This window comes from Musa acuminata, chromosome BXJ3-10 (assembly GCF_036884655.1).
Source record: "Musa acuminata AAA Group cultivar baxijiao chromosome BXJ3-10, Cavendish_Baxijiao_AAA, whole genome shotgun sequence".
Taxonomy (NCBI): domain Eukaryota; kingdom Viridiplantae; phylum Streptophyta; class Magnoliopsida; order Zingiberales; family Musaceae; genus Musa; species Musa acuminata.
In genome coordinates, this window is record NC_088358.1 from 32,381,660 (window position 1) to 32,399,833 (window position 18,174).

General features: G+C 36.6%; 2 protein-coding genes across 2 annotated transcripts; one reads left to right on the forward strand and one right to left on the reverse strand.

Annotated features, from left to right (window-relative positions):
- Positions 1–968: 968 nt before the first annotated feature.
- LOC135651684 (uncharacterized) lies at positions 969–6,777 on the reverse strand. Its single transcript, XM_065171989.1, has 2 exons — positions 5,830–6,777; positions 969–1,632 (listed from the first exon to the last, which is right to left on the reverse strand). Exons 1-2 carry the CDS (start codon positions 6,724–6,726, stop codon positions 1,225–1,227), a joined length of 1,305 nt encoding a protein of 434 aa, XP_065028061.1. The 5' UTR covers positions 6,727–6,777; the 3' UTR covers positions 969–1,224.
- Positions 6,778–15,879: 9,102 nt separating this feature from the next.
- Positions 15,880–17,650, forward strand: LOC135651079 (zinc finger protein SHOOT GRAVITROPISM 5-like). The gene is made up of 3 exons (XM_065170872.1): positions 15,880–16,122; positions 16,202–16,601; positions 16,695–17,650. Exons 1-3 carry the CDS (start codon positions 15,993–15,995, stop codon positions 17,473–17,475), a joined length of 1,311 nt encoding a protein of 436 aa, XP_065026944.1. The 5' UTR covers positions 15,880–15,992; the 3' UTR covers positions 17,476–17,650.
- Positions 17,651–18,174: the final 524 nt, after the last annotated feature.

Genomic DNA, 18,174 nt, shown 5'->3' on the forward strand with positions numbered 1-18,174 from the left:
GAATCGATCAAAATCTTAAACGATCAAATGCCCCTCTAAATGTGATAAATCAAATCCCCTTCTAACAATTGGAGGGATATTTAAAAAAAAAAAAAAGAAAAAAAAGATAGTATCAGATTTAATAAAATCGAAACCAAATAGTTACATGGCTATCATAAATATCTCCTCAAGAAGCACACAAGCTATATGCCAAAAGAGATGCATTCTTTACTTCAAAACGACGTCTATGATTTGGTGTAACTGCCGAAAGATATGAAAATGCTCGGAAAACATAAGTGGGTGTTCGGACTGTGAAAATTGAGTACAACAAAATTTGGCCGGTCGTCAAAAGGCTTCTTCGCACAACAATTGAGGTTTTAGCTCTCCTTAGATTCCCGCTAGCTGTCTAGATGACTCCCATAAAATTGTGTTTTAGCCTTCTCGATACTCGTTCCTTGAATTGGAACAATCGAGTCGAATGTAATACGTTTGTTTTCCTTCATATTTAAGATTCTTTATTAAGGACAAAGAGCACTTGATATACAAAGTTCAATAAGGAATATGTGGTAAAACATGCATGCCACATCAGTTAAGAGTGAGATGGCAATGTTAAAATAGAAAATAAATTTGATTGTCTAAACATATATTTATTCGATTGACTAAAGCGACAAACTAAAATATCAAGATATATAAGTACCATATAACAAAGTCTCTCTACTGCACAAACAACGGCATCAATTAGAGTGAGATGCCAATGTGAATATATTCGATGAGAAACAGAATCGTCATGCAACGTCAGAAAAAAAAATTTCAAGCAAAGAGAACAACCAACAAATGGGTCATATATGCCATCAAAGAGAACTCGTTTAATTACTCGGGATGGAAAAATCTTCTTGCAAACGTGAGAATATCATTCCGTATCATACTTCCCATTAAAAACCAAAACATGTTCAATGCGACAGGATTTTATGATCATAAAGTAAGATTACTGAAAATAAGCAGAACATAAAAATTACCCAATAATGTAAGCAGAGGAAAAAAATATTCCCCTATCATCAAGCCAGTAATAGTGCTCAGAGTGGCATTGCCCCAAACTGGAGAGAGTAGGCACAGTCCAAATGTGATACAAACAAGCATACATATAAGGATTATACTAGGATATCAATCACCCAGTGACTACTACTACTCGGATCAGGCAACAATCTGAAGCCTTTCAGGACAAGCCCCAGACCCGAACATTCAGGATTATTCCTTTGGTGTAGGCAACAATCGGAGCCTTTCTTCAGAAGCTCCTTTTCCAGGATACCTTTCCTCCGCTAGAAGGGATTGTAAGTCACTTCCGTTTGCCAGGCTATTGAACTCTACGGATTTGGATGGAACTGCTGGATTGCGTCGCTGGCAAAAGGTCATAAGCCTCTTAACAGACTGAAGATATTTACGGGTGGTCTCATCATTCATGATATGGGCCACACTGTTTGTGTAGATCTTCTCACGAGCTGAACGTTCATGGATGCCAACCATGGTGACACCAATAGGCCATGGGGCATTTCCAATGGCCATCTTAATGTACTGATCCATTGCAGCCAGATAATCCCTTTTCATGCAGCACTCCACCACAACCAGTAAAGCTTGACGAATGTCATCTGGAAGTACCTACATTCAAAATTAAAACCATAATTCATGTTCCATGACAAGTTGAACCAATGTCGAGTATAGATTAGATAAGGTTGCATATGTATGTATATTCATGTTCCGCTTCCACTGCTAACAAACAGTACATCAAAGTATAGGGGAGAAATTTCCAGACCAGAATGATATGCAAACCAAATGTAATTAATGTATTAACATATAAATATTGAATTCTTGACATGCTGTAGAATCTACTATCACTAAGATAAAGCTACCAGATATCTAATTGCCTCTTTAATCTAGTGTCAACACATTAGAAACAAACTGTTGAAACAAGAGCACAAATATTACCAACTACATGGATACTTTATACAACAAATATGATAGGGAAAATAAGCATCAGCCTGAATTCTCTATAATTTCCATACAAAATGCAACTCAGTGGTAATAATGATTGATTTGATTCTATGCATATTAAGTTGACCATAAAACTAGCAGAAATATACTTTAAAGAAGTCAACAGAAAAATTAGACTTGCCTTAATAAGATATAAGGAAAGAATAAAGAAATAACAGTAAGGGGTGAAATGCTAGAAATCCACTGAAATTATTGCACAGCTTCTTGCCCAGATCTTTCTTTTCCTCTTCCCAGAAAACAACAGCATCGAAGCTGGAGGGCTAATGCACGCCCTGTAGTTCTTCAGCTTTGGCCAGGATAGAACCAGCACTTGACATTCACTGTGAAATTTGTCCATCCCTAAATTTGAAGCTCAAATGGAAGAAAATAATTGTACCCTTCCATTCTGTCATCACCTCCAATTAAGGTCTAAAATATGAGCCAAATTCAACATGACAAATGGGTGTTGAAACCAAAAACCCAACTAAAGAGAACTTTTCTACAATTAGGTTTAGGCTAGCAGCTTTCTTGATAATACTACTAGGATTCTCATATTCTTGAACTAATCAGGTCTCCTTACCTCCCTTTTTTTCTTAGTTTGTGGTTCCACTCAAAACTTCACTCTTCTTGCAGTTGCACCAAGTAACCTTCTTTAGATACTCTAGAACAACCTAAATGATACTATCACATTGAACTAATGCATCTCTCCAGTTACCAGGACCTCTCTCCCTCTGCAGTTACTATCACCTAAATGATACAATCTGGTTCATTTACCTTGTCAATCAAGCTATATTAGATCTATGCTAATACGATGATTTCTTGTTAAGAATATTCGTTTGTGTATTCTTAATGGTCCATTACACAGTTTATTATTTGGAAAATGCATGACGAAGGAATTGCAGGTCATTTTGGTTGAGATAAATTATTTTATGGTTGGGAATAGCTTCTTTTGATCTGGCTTCATGAGAGATATAACTCAGTGGCATAACCAACGGAAAGAAACATAATAATTGATTGTATAAAACAAGGTATGCAATACCGTACCGTACCGGTGTTTCGAGGTTGGCTCGGTACGGTATGATACTGTATACCGCTCGGTACACTAGGGCGTACCGAGTGATTTTAAATATTTCTTCCTCTTACCGTAGCACTGTAGCACGTTCCGTCCGATAGCGGACGGTCCGTGTACCGATATGCCATTGGACCGGTACATACCATCCGTATCGGACAGTACTATTCGAAATTGCATACCCTGGTATAAAACATTGCTTATGCCTCATACCCCTTGGAACTTTAGCTTGGACTTTGTCCTTGGTTTACAATGAGCCATAAGGGATCATTGTTCCTTTTTTTTCTGTTATGGTGGATTGTATTGGCAAGATGGCTCATCTTACACGCTGCATATCACAAATTTTGTGTTTTTTTTTTCAACGCATCACCCTCAGACTGGTGGGCAAACTGATATAGATAACCTTCTTTGATTTCTCTTCAATGTCTAATTGATGATCATATATCCACTTGAGACCTAGATTTGCATATGATATTCTATCAACAGGTTTGTTGGTATTAGCACATTTGGGAGAATCACTAGATATCAATCTTGAAAATCTACTGATCTAATTCCTATTCCTACACAAACTAATACCTAGTGAACATGCTGATTCATTTGCTAAACACATCCAATACTTACATGCAAAAATTTACAAAAACAAATAATTTAAAAAATGATTTATAAAGTCTAATACAGTTGTTAATCACAGGTTACAAAATTTCAGGGGAGATATGGAAATAATGTGAGTTCAACATGTGAGGTCTCCATCAAGAACACTAAAAGAGCTCCATGACAAAAACTTTGGCCTTTATAGCTCAAATGCCTATAAACTTGACCTTCCACTAGATTTTGGCATTAGCCAACTTATCAACATTGATAACTTTAACACTTTATAATAAGCCACAAGAAATATTTTACTTAACTTTCCAATTATCCAAACTTCACCTTTTTCATTGCTTCAGAGTCTAATATCTTCCCACCTATACCACCTTATATAGAGAGAACAAAACAAATAAATAAAAGATATCTTGGATGAACAACAAGCCTCCACTAGCAATGGAAGTATCAAAAGTTTCTTATCAAATGGAAAGGATGATCGAATTTAAATCCACATTGACCACAAAAGAACTGCAATAACACGACCCTCAACTCTATGAGTGATACAGCACCATCCATTCATCAGAGTGAATAAGTGTTGCTGGAAATCAAGACACTTTTCAGGTCTATACTTGTATGGAAGAAGGACAAAACTAAATCCCTTTGGATCCATGATGAACATGGATTCAGGTTTGGATTCCACTAACATGTTTTAATTTTAATCTAGTTATTTTTTGTCTTCGAAATAATTTTGTATGTTAGAGGTGCCTTTTGGAGTATTATAGATATGGTAGCATCCCCAATATTTAGGCCTCTGTTTTCCAGATTGATCCAGAAGAAAAAAAAAGTGAAGAAAAGAAATGGACAAAATACCGAGCTACAAGTGAAAGACTATCAAACATCAAAAGGAAGATTATATGCCAAGATGAATCTGGAAACTTATCTTCCCCAAAGAAAAAATATATAAACTATTAATGTCTTAATATAATTGTATTTTTCGTCATTATTATTTTCATTTGGTTCTAGTGGTTGAGGCCTATAAAACTGATCAAAACATATTCCAATGGGATCATCTGTTATAGATTTATTTTTCCACGCAAGATGTTTAAGTGGTGTGAGGTCATGATTTTCCCCAAACATGAGTTTGAAGGGCCTGGAGCAAGTTAAAAAGTATATGTACCTGTCTCTCCTCTTTTTATAGACTTTTGATTGTGCAACATAGATGATGCTCTAAGCTTATCAATAAACAAATTCATAAACAGAAGAAAAACATATACATATAGTTCACCTAACCAAGATACCATAACCACTCACATCCGCTTAGGATTTAAATCTTAGGATGCACTCAAACTGAGACAAAATCCCTAGACTGTCTAATAAATTTTCATACCATCAAAGTCTAATATAGTCATACTAGATCAATACCTATTCAGTTGTATATGACCATTTGGCTAGGGGTTCCAATGTTCCTACAATTAATTGCATTGGATATGATGACTCGCATAGAAAATTAGTAGAGTTACTGTAGAGGCTAACTTACGATCAACACTATTTAAGGCAATTCATCGATGCAAATAATTTGGAGCACTAATAGACATAAGTTATCTTTCCTATCTAGCAGTAGATGTTTTAAAGGGGGTTCCACGATGACCAGTTAAAGCTCCGAAAGACGTAACCAGATAAGAGTGGTAGATTGGAGACCAACTTGATCATTTCACTAAATCTGGTTTGCTTTGGCTTGGTCATATATTCCAACTATTTATTAAAAGCCACATGATTCTTTTCCTTAACTGATATCCAACAACGATATCAATAAGAATTCGAGACACGATATCCTTTCCTATTACATCACAGTGTTAACAACACATTATAGCAAGAAATAGCTCCAATTAAACAATAATAAAAAAGTTCTTGTATGATCAGACTTGAATATACGATATCTACAGTTAGGCTAAAGAAACAATACGATCTCCAAAGGAATGCAGTAACGAATTTAGTGGAAAAAACAAAAAATTAAATACCTTCTTCCTTCATAACATGAAGGGCAGATTCAGACAGAATCAGAAAACAAGATTTAGCAAGTTAAACAACACTAAGAACCTTAAAATAAGCAAGTACATTGTTCAGGCACAAAGTAACTAAATTCGCAAAGTAAAATTCTAACACCAAGTCCATACCTTCTTCCTACAGAACTTGAACAATGGGCTCAGATAACGAGCACACTGCTTAAAAGTAGCAACCATGGACTTTCCCTTGGCTGTTCTTTTCTCTGCCTCCGCCATCTCGTTCAATTCCTGGTTCCACTCATTCAACAGCCTCTTGAAGAAAACAAGAATTTTATCCTCGTCGCAAAGATCCTCAAACTTCGCCTTCATCCGCTTTAAGTCCTTGTCGGTGTCCACACCCGAGGAACCCCCATCCCCGCTCAAATTCTTATCCCCATCCCCATCCATCCCATCATCCTCCAACCTGTCTCCATCATCTCTCTTGCCCTTCGTCCGGTCATGCAAGAACGAAGATGTTGAGCCCGATTTCTGCCGCTTACGGAGTTCGTAAATGTCCCGAAGGAAGTCGTTGGTCTGTCCCTCGGTCATGTCGCTATCGATTTCCAAGATGCCGGACTTGAGGGTGAGCTTAAGGCGGTCGAGGCGAGCGTCATCATCCTCGCCGAAGAACGTGATGGGCTGCTTTAGAATCCGAAGGCGGCGGATGACTTCCTGGCGGGGAAGGACGAGGTCGTCGATGCGTTGCTCTTCGGATAGGGTTTCGAGGGTTTTCTTGGAGGATGCCACAGCCGCGGCGGAGGCGAGGGCCGGGGGAAGGGAGTTACCAGGGTTTGCGTCGAGAGAAGACGACGAGGCATTGGCGGTTGAGGAAGAGGCGGCAGGGGAGGAGGAGGAGGAGGAGGCGGAGGTGGAGCGGAGGGATTTGGAGAGGAGGTCGCGCTGCTCTTCGTCGCGGAGCTTTTGGATCGTCTTTTGGTCGATCTCGGACCGCTTCAGGAGCTTTCGGCCGCCGAAGTCGGATTGCAAGCTCTGTCGTTTCTTCTGGAGTTCTCGCTTCAGCAAATCCATTAGGGCTCCGTTTCTCCCCCCTTCCTCTCGTGGAAGATAGGAAAAGAGACGGAGAAGGATTAAATAATATCCCTTTGGTATGGTATAATTTATTTTGGGCGAATTTTCGAAAATAATCTGAGAAATTCTCGAAGAGCATTTTAACTTTCGAAAATTATAACTTTTGGCAAGATCGCTAAAGCTATTATTACATATGTTATTTTATTTTTTATATTATTAAAAATATTATCTTCATTTCAATATTATAATATAAAAATATTATTAAATTAATTTTTAGGAATAATAATTGTTTGATGTTATTATATGATAAGATTATTAGAAAGAAATATTATATAATGGTTTGTTTATGCCAGACACTACTTCACCGTGTAGATGTATTCAAGAGGAAATAAAATGAGGCAATTCTTATATTTTCTTCCTCACAATTGCATCTTTCTCTCCCTCCCTTATTAACCTTCTTTCTCCATCTTTTTAATAAATGATGAGCATTTAATCCAAAACTTAGATCGTAGATTGTTTCAAAATATATTAGATAATTTAGCCCCCATTTGATTTCTACCTAGTAAATCATTAAAAAAAATCGTTATGCTTAGTTATATTCACTAACATATTATATTAAAAAATATATTAGTTTCTATATAAGATGATCCTAAATTTTTATAAAACTTAAAAACTTAAAACAACTCAAATTATAATAAAAATATTATTTTTTACATAATTCATAGTTAATTATCCAAAAAAATTATACTCCAACTACACGCAAGTCATGTTAAAAAATATATCAATTTCTATATAAAATTATCCTAAATTCATCATAAAACTAATTATAAAATCTAACATTTCTTATTTTCTACTTCTTATATAGACTTAGTTGCACTTGAAATTGTAATAAGTTAAATTTGATTACTTAACTTATTTTAAAATTAATAATTTTTATATTTTTTAAAGATAATTAATTATCAAAACTTTAAGAATTCTGCTAGAATATGATTATAACAAAAATTGAACTATGTTTTTTATTTTATGATGAATTTAAAATGTTAATATATTTTTAATAAGTTTTATTGTAACTTGAGTGTAGTAAATCAATTATAATTTGAGTATAACTTAAATGTAAGGGATGTGATCTGACTCGACCCAATCTAAAGGGATCTAATCCGAATTAATTTGATTCGAACCGAACTGCCCTGTGGATCGATTGAGCTTAAAATAATTTGGTTGAGGGATATTATTAGAATTTTTAAAAGAGTAACTTTGGTAAAAATAAAATATGAAGGCCTCATTTGGTAAAAGCCCTTTCAATATATAATCCAAATAAATAATATTAAATAATTTACTGATATATATCAATTTATATAACTAATAATAAATAAAATATTTTAAATTGTTTAAAAATTTCAAAAAAATATATAAACAATAAATTTAAAACTAATTTTTTATAACTACAAAGTCAAGAGTCATACAATAATAATATTTGTATATTTTAAAAATGAAAGAGTAAAATTTTTAAATTTTGAAAATATTTTTAAGAAAACTTAAAATAAATTTGAATGGTTAATATGGCCATTATTTTTTATTTTTAAGTTTCTAAAAATAGTTTATTTAGTGATTTTGACACTTAAAAAGTTATAATTACCCTAAAAATATCAAAAATATATATCATCTTAATATAAAAATAATCTAATTATTTAATATAATTAATTTTTTAATTAATATTTTATATATTGATATTTTTATAAATTTATGATTCTTCTATAGAGTCTAAAAATATCTCAAAAGTTAACATGAAATAAAAGAGTATGGCCCAAGAGATATATCCTTTCATTGCGTAACACCAAAAAAATAATTTTAAAAATTTTCAAGTTTTAAAATTAAATCCGACAATCTTTGCAAACTTCAAATTTTTAAAAAATAATAAATAAAAATAAAATAGCTAAGTGACTACTAGATGCTAATCTTGAACTATGTTCCATTGATATAGATTTCTACCATTACATATAATATATATGATTAGTCATAGGGTTGTGCTTTAGTGGCCCTACACAAATCTTTATTTTTAATGAGAGCTTTTAGTGATGCCTAATTCTCTAGTTGTAATTAGATACCTTCGTATAGAAGAGCTCGTACTAACGATGTGTGTAGACTCATATCTCATGAAAAATATTCTCTTTCATTGTTAAAACTCTTATTTTATCATTAGGCGGGAGCAATAAACATGGAGATAGAGATTGGTGTTTGACTTTATTTATATACTAATGTGCTATTTATTTTTCAATACACTTCTTAATCGATCTATCATGAGATTATTATTCCCACATTAACCCTCTCTCAAAGGATCTTCTATAAGAAAGGTCAAGTTCTCGTCATTAAAAGATTCATTATAGACTAAACCATCTCCCTCGATGATATTAAGATAATAATTTATTTATTTATTTATGATGGTTATTATGATATATTGTACAATCATTTTTTTTAATGATTAACATCGGCGATAAGAATAAACACATATAATCATGAATCATATATTTAATTAATTGACATCTATACTCAAAATGTGAATCATTAATATGTCAACAAAAGTGCAAACAAATTTAATTTTTATATATAATTAAGATGCGTAAGGTCATCACATTTGTAATAAAATTGAAGTTAATTGGGAATCGACTTAGGAAGCATCACATTTATTCTCGAACAAGAGGAAAACGATGCGTGCTGTCCAAACGAAGGACATGCGGCTAATTTCAAATGCATGAAAGGGTAATCTTTAGCAATGTTTTCCACCGTAAATGTTGGTGTGTTGTTCATCAGCAGTCAGCCGAAGTCTCCCTATAAGATGAACATTGTAAAAAAATAATATATGTGGTATATAAAAATGAGAAAATATGCACACGCAAAAAAAAAAAAAAAAACTGTTTATACAAACTGTATTTTCCAACAAAATGAGCATCGAAAAGAGAATTCATATTAAAAACCGAAATGAATGGTCCACTTTATCATTTGTATGATTACTTCATGCACGGTAGTCAGATGAATAGTTCACTTTCTCATTTGCACCGAGCAACAGTTTGTGAAGATGCTCTCGATTGTGTACTGCAGTCAACATATCACGAGCGCGTGCTTCCATTCCATGAAGATGAAAGAATCCATGGAAACGCCATTGCTTCTTTCTGCAGTCACAGGACAAAGGAGTGAGACGAGCCATGAAAGAATCCTGAAGAGGGGTGTTTGGCCCGTACTCATCGCATCAGTAATCACGTTGCTTTGCCTTAGATTTAGTATCTTGAGAAGAGCATGAAGATTCCAAACACAACTGAGTAGTTGTTGTGGACCAAGATCTATTGCTCAACAGAGAAACAATAATCGACTCCAGAAAGAAAAATCAACCTAGTAAATGACCTCGTTTAGGAGACTGTTCTAACAGTGACGGAATCGTCGACTCCCTCGTCAGTCCTGTAACTCGTGTATCATTGTCCATAAATAGGACGAAAGCAACGTCGACGAAAACTTCAAGGCGAAGCTCGACGTGCTCCCTTCTCACCGCGATCCCCGCGGTCCGGGTTTTGTCGGAGCACAAGCAGCGTTGCATGTCCCGTTCATGAACAGTCTCAGAAGTGGGGCGACCGTGACGACGAGAGAGTGCATGGCGATGAGCGGAAGGAACAAGGCCGCACCCGCACCAGACCACCGCGACAGGCGCTCGGAGGTCGACCGACAGCACAGTTAAAGACACCAGCCAAGCAGATGAGCTCGGTCAGGCCCGGAGAAAGACGAGTAGAACAAGAGGACAGTCCACCAGCAGACATGCCTACAACAAATGAGACCACACTAATGGTGACCGATACGAGGGGCCGAGAGTGTCCGGCTGGAGTCTCATCAATTGACGTCGGCTTGTACGAGACCCAAAAGCCTGTCCCCGCTCTACGCGACGGACAACGGCGGTCGGTGGTGGATGTCGTCACAGGTTTAGGGCTACCTCAAGTACGCAATAAAAAGATTCTTTTCCTACCTAAATTAATGGCAAAAACACTGGTGATGGATTCTATATGTACGACCGACCAGATTCTAACTGAGCTGGATGTATATGCATATTATCTACTAAAAAGAATAAAATCATGTTCGACTCAAGTTACGTACAATTATTTTGTCTGACTAAATCTAGCTTTGAATTGCCAACATCTGCGATTTGGCACATCAAAATCTATGTCGGGGGAAGAGAAACGACTGTCACTTTATTATCATAATAATGATATCCTTTCTTTTTCACTTTATAAAAACATACAATCTCTTTAGAAAATGGTTTTTATTCTCAGAAAATTTCTCTCCCTAATAACTTTCTCTTTTAACCTACTAATATCACTACTCTAATTTGTTTGCGGTCCAGTTGTTAAGCCATCATGACGTTGTCGTCCTATTCATTTAGCATCTTCTTCTCATCGGACTGAAAAGTATCCTATTTAAGTTCAACGATCGTTGGAGTGAAGCAAGTGAATCTACTAAGGACAAAAACAGTGATTGATTTCCTTCTCGGTTCGCCTTTTAAAATATTTATTAGTTGTTCAAAATATCTAAATCAGAAATGAGGGTTATGTTAAATTAGCACACCAAACGGAACACAAAATTTCTCGAAAAAACTTTGAAAGATTAATGTCACGACGGGATAGTTAGCATGCTAATTTTATTGAATCTAAATTATTGATCTTTTATAACAAAAAAAAATTATAATAAGACTTCTGGCTTATTAGTCTTCACCTCTCTCGAGGTATCAAAGTTAAAAAATCTTTTATAACAAAAAATTTAAGAAACATCATAAGTCAAAAAAAATATATGTAACCATAAAAATCATTATATATTATGTATAATGTAAAAAAAAAATTTATGTTAGGATTGAAATCAAATAACATTAGATCGATTTTACGATACATATGTCATTTGAAAAATGATCTCTATGTGATATGTAAAAGCATTGTCTTTAGATTCAAAACCGTTGTCAATTTGTAACGAGAACTAGACTTTCCTTTTACTCTCTTCCTATTGACTACTTATATTAATGATTTAAGGAGTTGAGAGAAAAACTATAATATCTTAATTGTATCATATATGAGATACGTTCATTTAGTCCTCAGATGTTCCGTCGATTTATAGATGGTCTATGATAAATTATTAGGAGAGTTCTTTCCATCAAAGACATGAGGAATTTTACTATAATATAAACTTTTTTTTTATTGGATAATATCTATCATTAGAATTCAATTAATTCTATTATATATCTTGTTCAATTATAAAGGATAACGTAATCTAATAATATAATTCCATTTTGAACTTATATTGGATATTGCAAGTCGTGATTCACTAGATTAAAAAATATTTTAAGATTTTTTTTTTGTCAAAAAAATTTCAAACACTAGAGACCTCAATCTTCTTAGCTGAGACACTGCCACCACCTGGAACTTTCCTTTTCTTTTATTTTATTTTATTTGGAGATTCACTTATTGCTACAATTTTCTTGTTGGATTTACTGCATTCTCCCTATCTGATTACAAAGGACAACCAACCACTACAACTGTACACATATTTCTTACCTCGGATCTATATGAAAATTTCTCGTGATTTCTCTTTTTCGTTTTGTTTTTATCGAAAATTAGTACATCACCGACTTCCTACTTCTAACCATCTTTCTATCCTTTGTATCGTGGAAATGCATAATTATTTTCTATGCAATTAGGATTCTGATAACATGTCTTTCAATTGTTCTTTTACTCTCTCCATTTTGTCATTCTGTATAGCACACTACTGGACATCTCCTTTCGCTTTAAGAATCTTTGGTATCCTGATAAATGGCTTTTGGAAAGGAAGGATTTGGATAAAAAAGGTGCTACCATCTTTAGGGCAATTATTAATAGTAGAAGGATTTGCTGGCTAGTTTGGAAGGCCACAAATTATGTTGCTTTTAATGGTAGAAATGTCTCTCCGAATTTCATTACTTATTAAATTATTATTTTGATAAATTTATTATGTTTTAAGGAATATTATGAGGAAGCACAATTTGAATTACAATAAGTTATTGTGATCTAGTAAAAGCATCGTTAGAGATAATTTAAATTAAACATGGACTATTTTTTTTCTAAGAAAAATAGTATAGGACGTGTTGGTTTTCAACGAAAAATAGTTAGAAGCGATAATTTATATTTTTGCATATCGAGAGTCTATATAAGATACTTATAATTAATTTTTAAATCCTTAGCGATTCAATGGAATCTTCAGATTCTATCCATCCAAGATGTTTGAATATTGAGGTTGATAACAAGTTTATCATAAATGTTGAAGTCTTTTGTGAACTTTTAAATTTTTATATTTTTCATAAAGACAATAAATGCACATATTAAATTTGTGCTCTCTATCAAATCTTCCTTTTTATAGATGAATCAATAGCCTCATCCTTTCTTAGTATATCTAAATAAGAAATACTTTTTTTTGAAAAAAAAAATTCATTCATTAAGTTTCAGGGAGATGACCTTATTAATTTTTTTTGAAATTCTTTTTTTCTTAATATCCCAAGTTTGTTTAGCTTCTTCTTAGCACTAAAATTTTTGGATTAGATAGATTCACTCTCTCTTTATTGAATGTAGTTATTAAAAACACTACTTACATAGGTTTTGATATTCTCCTTATAGAGCACAATAACAATGTTTTGATATTTTCTTTATTATTATTTTTTTGTTATTGTACTGTCCAATCTTTTTCGTTCTCTCGACATATGAGTATTCAATACATCCTTCGTGATCTTATGAGATAAATAAAAATCATAATATTCACATTCAAAGACAAGAACGTGGTTGCGAGTTTACACAAATACAATGGGATGATATTTTCATTCATTTAACTTTGCAAAGCTGAACATACAACATCCAAAGTTATGTAATTTAAATTATTAAGTCGAACAAATGATTGATAAAAAGAAAGATCCTGAAATGCAATTAGTTTAGGAAGACATGATTAGATTCAGGATCGCCAATCCATATGGTGTTTACTACGACACTTGTGTTGACACCCTCTACCCGTCATCTCCCATTCCTTGGAACATAAAGGCCACAGAAGAAATAAATGCACACAAAAAGGCCAGCTTTCGATTAGTTATATATTAAATCTAAGTAAGCTAATGCAGCTAACGTTTTGTCGAAGAACACTTGAGATTACCTTTTTTTATCTTTTGTAATGGTTCATTGTGTATTCAATGAGGAAAAGCTAATATGTCTAGATTCATCATTTCAAGCAGGAAAAGAAAAAATTACTGCGACTTCCTCAACCTTAGTTGTGGATACATATTACTAGTAAACATATAATACAATAAAAAAGCCAAAAAAAAGAAAAAGAAATCCAAAGTCATGAACTCTTTGCCCTCCTGCAAACATATTCAGAAAAGTTATACAGTTATATAGCTTGGAATTATTCAGATGCTGCATCCAACATCTATCAGTGACTGTTGTAGTATTGTTTCATGCAATGCAAACTTTAGTGGCTTTTGTGGATTCTTCTTTTATCTCCGATCAGTGTGTAAAAGTTTCTTCACAGTGTTTGTCATCGAGGCATTGAGTTTACTTCTCGGTGCTGTTTGAAACTTTTTACTGCACATCGGAAGCAATCCCACTACAGGTCTCCTTAGTTTGTCTTCATTAATTTAAGAGCTTTAATAATAATAATAATAATAATACATAATACATTTTGTAAGTTATAATTTCATATTAGTTTTCAAGTATGTCTAGTCCTACATCGATCGAGAAGTAAAGAAATTAATGTCTTATAGGTGTCAAAATCATATAGTGTCTTGCCTTCATATGTCGAGGTCTTCAAAAGATAAAACTATATGTTTTCATCCAACTGTCTCAACTGTCTTACTATTATGCTAATAAAAATATTTAATCTCACATCGATTAAGAAATCGGGAACCAAGAAGCATCTTTAGTTCATCCGAGAAGAGTAAGGAACCATACAAATCGATTCCAAATGAACAATTTCCTTTCAGCCCTCAAGACAAATAATTTATGGGGAAGTATACAGCTTTTGTGTTGGGTGTGGACTGAAACATGTTTGAACTTTCTTAGGTTTTCCTTCTGTGCACTTCATAATTTGCCTGCAGTTTGCTAGTTGACTAATGAATTAATGCATAGTAAAGTAGATAATTTTAGATTTATGCTAATCTGAATGTTGAAATGAGTTGTGTTCTGAAAATTTCAAAACCATCTTATTTTTTAAAAATAATGAAATATATCAGTAGGATTGATCCAAAATATGAAGGAGGCTTATTATAAGATAATGTTGTCTTCCCTTTATTAATTCTACTTCCTAAGATCTTTCTTGGTATGGGGGATTATTCCATTGAAATCCCAGAATTTACCAAACAGCTTTCACAGTCGCGAGGACTATGAATTCTCTTCTCAGACCAAGTGAAGCTTAAAAGAAAGAACAAGAAGCTCATGAAACAAAAAGCTGCAGAATCGTACTGCTTTGTGCTCTTGCGTTCCGACTTTTCCCATTGCTTTCTTCGAAAGCACACAAACACTATCGGAATGGTAAAGGAATCCGAACTTTGGTAGCTTCAAACGGTCTCATCACATAAGGTCTAAGATTTATTGGTCGTATGTTTCATTATGTCTTGTGGGCACTCATCAACAAGGGAAAGAAAGAGCGTAAAATCGAATTTGACATCATCACAACAAGACAAAGTGGACGTCGACAATATACTACACGACATAAGCCAAAATGCACATATTGTTCGTACTCGTACATAGATATCATAGCCGTCGCCGCAGCAACTACCACAACAGCCCTGTGTGTGTTGTGAGAAAGAGATCTCACGTGGACTGCGAGAAAGGCCCGCATAATGCATGCAAATTTGTGGATGCTTGTTCTTTGTTTCATGGCCTCATTTGTGGTGGGCTCAATATTCAGCTTATCCGCTCTCTCTCTCTCTCTGTTGAACACGTTTTGTGTTGGAAGTATTGGCAGAATCCTCACACCAGTAGATATCTGAATCATGATGTCCTCCTATGCTATCCCGGTGAGCTCCAAAAACAACACAACAAAAGATCTTTGATTCCGCGACTTGTATTCTGTCTATATATACATTCGATATCAGTGTTCCTTTTGCTCGAAGAGAACCTCTTGTGCAGTCCTTACAGAATACAGAGGAAATGATACATAGGCTTCGAGTTCCCGACTGAGAGAGAGAGAGAGAGAGAGAGAGAGAGAGAGAGAGAGAGAGCGATACAATGTTAGGCTCTCCATTGCTAGCTTCCCAGCAACCTTGCGATGGCACCACTGTCTCGTCGCCGCAACCACTCGTTTCGATTAACGATGCCACTAACGCCAAGAAAAAGCGAAGGCCGGTGGGCACTCCAGGTAAACCATCATACCACTCGATTGACATGTTACTGTGTGGTTATTTCTACGGGTCGATTGAGGCTATGCCGATGCATAGATCCGGATGCGGAGATCGTATCTCTGTCGCCGAGGGCGTTGCTGGAGTCGGAGCGGTACGTGTGCGCGATCTGCAACCAGGGATTCCAGAGAGACCAGAATCTGCAGATGCACCAGCGGCGGCACAAGGTGCCGTGGAAGCTGCTGAAGCGGGAGGCAACGGAGGTGCGGAAGCGGGTGTACGTGTGCCCGGAGCCGACCTGCCTTCACCACGACCCGCGCCATGCCCTCGGCGACCTGGTGGGAATCAAGAAGCATTTCCGGCGCAAGCACAGCAGCCACCGGCAGTGGGTCTGCGACAAATGCTCCAAGGCCTACGCCGTGCAATCCGACTACAAGGCCCACCTCAAGACCTGCGGCACCCGCGGCCACTCCTGCGACTGCGGCCGCGTCTTCTCCAGGTGCGGAGAGACTTAATTCCGCAGTGAATTGGTTCTGGTTCAAGTTCTGTACTCTGCAACTCCATTCGTGGACTCTGTATTTGATTGCCACAGGGTGGAGAGTTTCATCGAGCACCAAGGCACATGCGCCGCCGGCCGAGCTCGAGCGGAGCTCCACATGTCCCAGCCGCCCGCGTGCCTGTCTAGGATGACCTCAAGCCCGAGCCCGTCGAGTGACACCAACTTCAGCCCCATGACGTGGCCCATCCTAATTAGAACGCCGAATCCGACGGCCGCCGTCTTCCTCACCCTGCCGGATCAACCGTCCTCGGCGCAACTCGACAAACATTGCACTCGGAACATCGAGCTTCAGCTCCTACCTCCATCCGGCAACCAGAATCTCGCCCTCTCCTCATCTGCATCGTCTCCTGCAACTGAAGACGCCGAAGTCACCAAATTGCAGCTCTCGATCGGGCCTTCTGCTGACCACGCTCCGGCCGAGGATCAACAATTGGCTGCCACTAGACTCAAAGACGAGACGATGGAGCAGCTAAAGCTCGCCATGGCCGAGAAGGTACTGGCCGACGAGGCGAGGCATCATGCGAGGCAACATCTCGGGTTAGCCCAGCACGAGTTCGAGACCGCTAAACGGATCAGGCAACAGGCACAGCTGGAGCTGAATCGAGCTTACGCCATCAGGGAGCACGCTCTGAAGCAGATCAACTCCACGCTGATTCACATCACTTGCTACGCTTGCAAGCAGCGGTTCCCGGAGAAGCCCGCAATGGCCTCCGAGGAGAACTCTTTCGTCGTGAGCTACATGTCTTCGGCGGTGACCGAGGGCGAAGAGGAGAACGAAGACCACGACCGTCAACAGAAGATCTCAAAATCGTAGCTTTCCAGTATTATTTGGATTCCTGTACTAATTGATGCATGTAAATTACCTTCAATGTTCGGTGTGCATGTCAAGAGCGTCATTGTGAAGTGCAACGTGCTTCTCTATGTGCAAGTTAGGTTCTTGATTAAGAAAATGGTCAATTAATGATAGGCAGGTGTGCTTCCTTGTGTCTTTTTCTGGTCTCCATCTGATATCCAAACCCATCTTCTCCTTGTTTGTCTTGAGCAAATGAAACATTGGTTTTGGCTGGATGCTTGCAAACTATAGCTCATCGGGATGAACAGTGACAGAGGAGAAGCAAGAACAATCGAAACAGAAGACCGATCGATGACTCAAATCCACTGGAGATAAAAGCTCAGAGCCAATTAGATAATACAAGTTGCAGCAGCAGCGCGCTTTTCGCGCTAGAATACAAAGTGAGAGGGGTGATGATGCGTGGGTTGGTGAGGGGTCAGAGCGTCTTCAGTTGCTATCGTCCTTCCCACCTCGCACTCTTATCACAAGACGAACACAGACATCATTCCTGATGGGAGCAGCAAAAATGCCATGGTTTTCAGTGCCATCCTCGTCTCTCTTGTGCGGCGTTACGTGCACAAAAACTCTGAATAAGGAAGCAGAAAGAGAAGTAGCGAGGGAAAGCAGCTCGGGGATGACATTAACGTGTGGAGTGATTGTGGTCATGAAACAAAGAGACAA

Bases quoted from the DNA above. Each gene is read 5' to 3' on its own strand.
- LOC135651079 (XM_065170872.1), top strand. From the start codon at position 15,993: ATGTTAGGCTCTCCATTGCTAGCTTCCCAGCAACCTTGCGATGGCACC. The intron at 16,123-16,201 runs GTAAACCATCAT...GCCGATGCATAG, and splicing joins AAGGCCGGTGGGCACTCCAG to ATCCGGATGCGGAGATCGTA. The intron at 16,602-16,694 runs GTGCGGAGAGAC...TGATTGCCACAG, and splicing joins TGCGGCCGCGTCTTCTCCAG to GGTGGAGAGTTTCATCGAGC.
- LOC135651684 (XM_065171989.1), bottom strand. From the start codon at position 6,726: ATGGATTTGCTGAAGCGAGAACTCCAGAAGAAACGACAGAGCTTGCAA. The intron at 1,633-5,829 runs GTATGGACTTGG...TTTTGAATGTAG, and splicing joins TCAAGTTCTGTAGGAAGAAG to GTACTTCCAGATGACATTCG.